The sequence below is a fragment of the Papio anubis genome, chromosome X (genome assembly GCF_008728515.1).
Source record: "Papio anubis isolate 15944 chromosome X, Panubis1.0, whole genome shotgun sequence".
Classification (NCBI taxonomy): Eukaryota; Metazoa; Chordata; class Mammalia; order Primates; family Cercopithecidae; genus Papio; species Papio anubis.
This window is the reverse complement of record NC_044996.1, coordinates 21,128,278-21,134,277: the sequence shown is the minus strand read 5'-3', so window position 1 is coordinate 21,134,277 and position 6,000 is coordinate 21,128,278. Positions and strand designations below refer to the sequence as shown.

The window sequence follows — 6,000 nt, the reverse complement described above, 5'->3', positions numbered from 1 at the left end:
GTGAAGTCTAGGTTTTCAGTGTAACCATCACCCAAATAGTATACATTGTACCCATTAAGTAATTTCTTACCCCTTATTCCTTCCCATCCTCTCACCTTTCCCAGTCTCCAGTGTTTATTATTCCACTCTCAATGTTCATGTGTACACGTTATTTAGCTCCCACTTATAAGTGAGGACATGCAGTATTTAACTTTCTATTTCTGAGTTGTTTTACTTAAGGGAATGGCCTCTAGTTCCATCAATATTGCTAAAAATATGGAACGCTTCACAAATTTGCATGTCATTCACGCGCAGGGGCCATGCTAATCTCTGTATGGTTCCGATTTTAGTATACGTGCTGCCCAAGTGAGCATGGCCATCTGAATCTCAGGATGCTCTTTATGGAAGAGCCAGACCATAGGAGGAAACAATAGGAAGGCAGATTTAGGCTCACCCTAATAAAGACTGATTCATATTATAGAACTGTATGTTCATGCATGTTCTGCACATGTATCCCAGGACTTAAAGTACTATATATATATATATATTTCTCAATAAAGCATTGGTTGTAAATACTGCAACAGTATGCAACTGCAAAAAAAAAAAAAAAAAGAATTGTCTGTTTAATACAATCTCATGTATGTGAATGTGCATATACAGAGAAGGGGTGAAAGAATGGAAAAATATAAATATTTTTCTTTTTCTTTTTTTCTTTTCTTTCTTTTTTTTTTTTTTTTTGAGATGGAGTCTCACTCTGTCGCCCAGGCTGGAGTGCAGTGGCGCAATCTCGGCTCACTGCAAGCTCTGCCTCCCAGGTTCACACCATTCTCCTGCCTCAGCCTCCTGAGTAGCTGGGACTACAGGCACCCAGCACCACACCTGGCTAATGTTTTTTGTATGGAAAAATATAAATATTTAATAGTAGATTTCTATGTGGTATGGAATTATGGGGCAAACATCATTTTCTAAACTTTACGTAATTATGTGTTGTTAGATTTTATTTCCTGTATTTCATTTGTAATAACTGTTTTCCTTTAAGAAATGGATTTGCTAAAAATTCGAGGTATCCAACAACCAAACAGGCTACTTTGTGACCTAGTGAGAGCCCTGCCTTAGGAGGTAATCAAGCAAACATTGTGGGATGAACTATCAGGTCCCTTCCAGCCTAGGGACTCAGTATCTGTTATTTAAGGAATTAACCTTATTCAAGTACCAGAGTTGAGTTGATGGAAGTTCACTCATGCATCCAATGAGGAAGAGGCCTTCCAACACAATGGACAACTTCCCAGTTCCCAGGTCTCTTCTAAGAAAAAATAGTCATCTTAACATAATTCAAGTGTAGAAAATTTAAATCAAAGGGTAGAATCAGGCCAGGTGCAGTGGCTCACACCTGTAATCCCAGCTTAATGCCAAAAGGATATGGTGGATTTTCCATGTTTTATACATGTCTATGGTTATCCCAGCACTTTGGGAGGCCAAGGCAGGTGGATCACTTGAGGTCAGGAGTTTGAAACCAGCCTGGGCAACATAGTGAAATCCCATCTTTACAAAAAAATAGAAAAATCAGCCAAGGCTAGTGATGTGTGCCTGTAGTCCCAGCTACTCGGGAGGCTGAGGCAGGAGAATCACTGGAACCCGGGAGGTGGAGGCTGCAGCGAGCCGAGACGGTGCCTTCATACTCCAGCCTGGGTGACAGAGGGAGACTCTGTTTAAAAAAAAGGTAAAATGGTAGAATCAACACGTCAAAGATGAAAAACCACTAACTAGCCATGAAACTTGATTCTGAAGTAGAACAATTAAAAAAAAAATACATAGAGAGGTAGGAAAAGACAGAGGCAAAAAGCTAAGAGAGACATGCCATTGATACATAGTTGATGCCAACAGGATATGGTGGATTTTCCATGTTTTAAACATGTGTGTGGTTATCCAGTTGAATCCCATCTACGTAGCTGAAGCCAGCAGGTCTTGGACATGACAGGGGAGTTGTCTTCTGGTCCTCCTCAGGCTGGATGGTCCGTAGCTGCAGGCAGAGTACCAGGACAGCAGAAACACAGGCTGCCTGGGGTCATGTTCTGGAAACTGAAGCAAGTCAAATATGACCTTAGGCTGGAAAAGTTCTGAAAGGCACTGGAGGAACAGCACATTGATGCCACCAGCTGGGCAGAGGGACAGGCATTTACTGCCTTTTGGGTTGAATGGTGCCACAAAATCTGAGTAACAAAAAGGTTAGAAATATTGTCCTCAGGCCGGGCGCGGTGGCTCAAGCCTGTAATCCCAGCACTTTGGGAGGCCGAGACGGGCGGATCACGAGGTCAGGAGATCGAGACCATCCTGGCTAACACGGTGAAACCCCGTCTCTACTAAAAATACAAAAAACTAGCCGGGCGAGGTGGCGGGCGCCTGTAGTCCCAGCTACTCGGGAGGCTGAGGCAGGAGAATGGCGTAAACTTGGGCGGCGGAGCTTGCAGTGAGCTGAGATCCGGCCACTGCACTCCAGCCTGGGCGACAGAGCGAGACTCCGTCTCAAAAAAAAAAAAAAAAAAGAAATATTGTCCTCATTCTCCATTTGACAATAGGGAAACTGAGGTCTAGAGAGAGGAAGTGGATGAGAAGGGTGTGCGAAAACTGACAATCTCCTTTGCCTCCCAGAGAGGAGAAATGGACTTTAAGACAGTCCTCTCCTGCTTGCAGGAGCAAACCTTGGTCTCTGAGCCACAAATTATTTTTTGCCGCATCAAATATCAACATTTCCATGGAATGACAGGGACAGTTATTAGATGATAACTGGGCTTTAAATCCTTCTTCTGGGTTGGTGTTGCTATATTAGACTCTGAGTCCAAGCAGCAAACCTTTGTAATGTGTAGGTTTCATAAACCAAAGTCCAAAGTTTCTTACAAACCCCATTCAAATACACAATGATGGTTTAAATACAAAGGCAACTGGCTTCTTTCTCTTTCAGGTCTTACCCACCATTACAAATCATTGAGATCACATTAACACATTCAACTGATTGTAGTCTTAGCTTCAATAAAACTAACCAAAGGAAACGTCAAACCAAACATTTCCAGTTTGCGTTTGTGAGCATTTCTGCAAAGGAAGAAGATGGATATTGGAAAATTGTGCTCTGCAGGAGACAGAAGTGCGTTGGTGACAGCAGGAGAGGGGGTGCAATAAGTTGTGAGAAATTACACATTCTGCTTCCCGCATGGTGACCTCCTGCCATGGGACTGAAATTGGAGATCCTGACTAGGACCACCTCGTAGAATCAAAGGGGACTTCCCCATCCATTCCTTGACCTTTGCTCACACCCCTTCCGTGCATCTCACCCTCTCCTTCTTATATATATCAGGTGGGAGTTGAGTCCTCCCCCTTTAGAAAGAATCAACAATGTCTCTATTGACCTGACCTGGCAACAAGACAATGTGCTAAGAATTATACACATTACAAAAATGGCAGGGTGGTTAGTCCTGGGATCCCTCAGCAGCAGAATGTCTGAGTATTACCTAAGTGCCATTATTATTGCAATGTTGTATGTGTAAAAAACAGGCCTTTTTTTTTTTTTTTTTTTTTTTTTTTTGAAACAGAGTCTTGCTCTGTCATCCAGGCTGGAGTGCAATGGCGTGATCTCAGCTCACTGCAACCTCTGCGTCCCAGGTTCAAGCGATTCTGCCGCCTCAGCCTCCTGAGTAGCTGGGATTACAGGTACCCTCCACCACACCTGGATAATTTTTTTGTATTTTTAGTACAGATGGGGTTTTGCCATGTTGGCCAGGCGGGTCTCAAACTCCTGACCTCAAATGATCCACCCGCCTTAGCCTCCCAAAGGGTTGGGATTACAGGCGTGAGCCACCGCACCCTGCAAAAAAACAGATTTTGAGTAGTAATACTGGGCCTATGGTTGATGAAAAGCCAGTGTTGTAATTACTACTGGTGTCAGACCTTCAGTTCCATGAGAGCAGGGCTCAATTCTGTTTGGTTTTCCACTGTCTCCAGCATCTGGTATAGTACCTGAAACCCAACAGGTATGCAAAACCTACTCATTGAATAAATGAATGTTGAAGAAGCTCACCTGCGGCCAAGAGTGACAGTTGCTCCCTATAAATCATGGGTTTGCTGATGACAACTTCTGCAACCTGAACCAAAGCAATGGCTGCCCATGCCATGTGGCAGCCCCTGTGGAGAGAGGCAACACAGCAAGCCTGAGACAGCAGCAAAGAAGCTGGGGAGTGATTTCTTTGTACTGTTTGGGTTCACCTGTCTTGATTTGGGAGAAGGGAGAAGATGAATTGTACAACTGTACCTGATTTACATAGAGGATTCCTATTTGGGCAAAGCATTTTTGGCAAAGTAAAAGTTGTAAAGAGAGACTAGACCAGGTAACTCTTTTGAGATACCTTCGGTTTCATTGACAAGATATTCCAACCAAAGGTTTCGAAATGAAGATTGTGGATTGTGAGGGAGTGATTCTAATTGGTTCTTGGAGTCAGGATTGATTTCCACCCAGAAGGAAGGCAGGGAGGTGGGTTTCAAGGACCCTGTCGGGGCCTGATAAGAATATATTGGATGGAAAGTTTAGTGAGAAGGAAAAAAAGCATTGCACAGTCACCATAGATGACGGTTTGCAAAAAAAAAGAGCCAATACATTTTTATTTGAGCAATTTATTTTTTTTTTCAAAGAAATCCATGCAAAGAGAGAGAGAAAGAAAGATAGAAAGGGAGGGAGTAAGACAGAGAGAAAGACATGGTAACCATGTTCTAGCAGCTAAACATAGGAAAATAATTTGGCACAACTTGATGGTTTTCTTTTCTTTGCAAAAGGACAATCTATATACTACCACTAAAATTTATCTTCCTCCAAAAGATACCATTTGATTTTCAAAAACATAACACATGGTTAGTCTTCTACTTAATGGCTGGAGGAGGTATACAGGATAAAAAAAAAAAAAAGAAAAAAATAAGAAAGTGGTTCCCTTTATCGAGGAAGACCACAGGGTGCTGTAGGGCAGCACATGTGCTGGGCACCAGGCAGTCAGTGCACCAGGAAGAAGAAGCACACCACTGAGATGGCCATGCTGGTGAGAAGCTTCAGCGGGGAATGAACGTTCCCAAGGTTGTGAAAGGTGCTTATCTCATTGTCCTTCGGAGTTGCCTGCTGATTGTTTCCAGGCGCATCATCCACATCCAGATCATAGGCCAGTTCTGTCAATCAAAAGAGAAGGATTTGAAATGCAAGTCTACCCATAGCCTCAGTATAACACTATCCACAGCTCGAGCATGTGTCTGGACTGCTGGAAAGCCTCAGCTTTGATTTCCTTTTTTAGGGGGGAGAAAAAGGCCACTGTGAGATGGGAAAAAGAAGGGTATGTGAGGGTGGAGGGCGGGGAGAGGAGAGGCAGTAGAAGGAGCCAGCCAGAAGTGCTCCTTCCAGAGATCATAGCAAGCAGGAGTGTGGAGTGAACAGGCTGCACCCCATTGCCCTTTGGCTGCATACACATTGTAGGGTGCACGCTAGCCCTTTGCAACATCTCCTCCCAGGCAAGGTTTTGCTTGAAGGGCATTTTCAGCAGATCTTATGGTTATCAAAACATAAGATGCCATGTGGGTGACTATACCCTGTGGTGTGTTCTTGTGTGTATGTGTGCTGGTGGGGAGGGGGTGCTGTGGGTTCCCAGTGTACCTTTCTTAGGCCCTGCACCTTATATACATTTCCTTGTCCTGGGAGCTTCCCTTTAATTAGGGTTGAGAATAGGTAGTTTCCTGTTGAAAGTTGTTTTATTTTCCCAAATAATTCTCCTTTTATCTATAAGGTCTTTTCATTTCCCCCTAGAAACAATCCTCGCAAAAAAGCAAAATTGACCAAAGCATAGATTTAAACTGATACCAAGTGAATGGGAGTAAGGAGAGGCTAATGGGCAAGGGCCTTTCATTCTTGGACTGCTTAGCATTTATGATATATGTTCATGATTCTGAAAAAAAAATCACGGTGTTATTTAGCTTGTCCTAAAGCAAAGGTGGCCCCAG

General features: G+C 43.4%; 1 protein-coding gene and 1 non-coding gene across 3 annotated transcripts in view; both read right to left on the bottom strand.

Annotated features, from left to right (window-relative positions):
• Positions 1 to 249: 249 nt before the first annotated feature.
• LOC116272204 lies at positions 250 to 353 on the bottom strand. Its single transcript, XR_004180931.1, has one exon. It is a non-coding gene; the product is annotated as a U6 spliceosomal RNA (small nuclear RNA).
• A 4,269-nt stretch (positions 354 to 4,622) lies between these two features.
• Positions 4,623 to 6,000, bottom strand: part of GPC3 (glypican 3) — a 461,620-nt gene continuing 460,242 nt past the window's right edge. Inside the window, exon 8 of one of the 2 annotated variants that reach the window (XM_017954390.2) lies at positions 4,623 to 5,178. In XM_017954390.2, coding sequence (XP_017809879.1) covers positions 5,009 to 5,178 — 170 coding nt within the window. In that variant the 3' untranslated portion in view covers positions 4,623 to 5,008. The remainder of the gene's footprint in view (positions 5,179 to 6,000) is intronic. The other variant, XM_017954391.3, reaches the window with a different exon arrangement.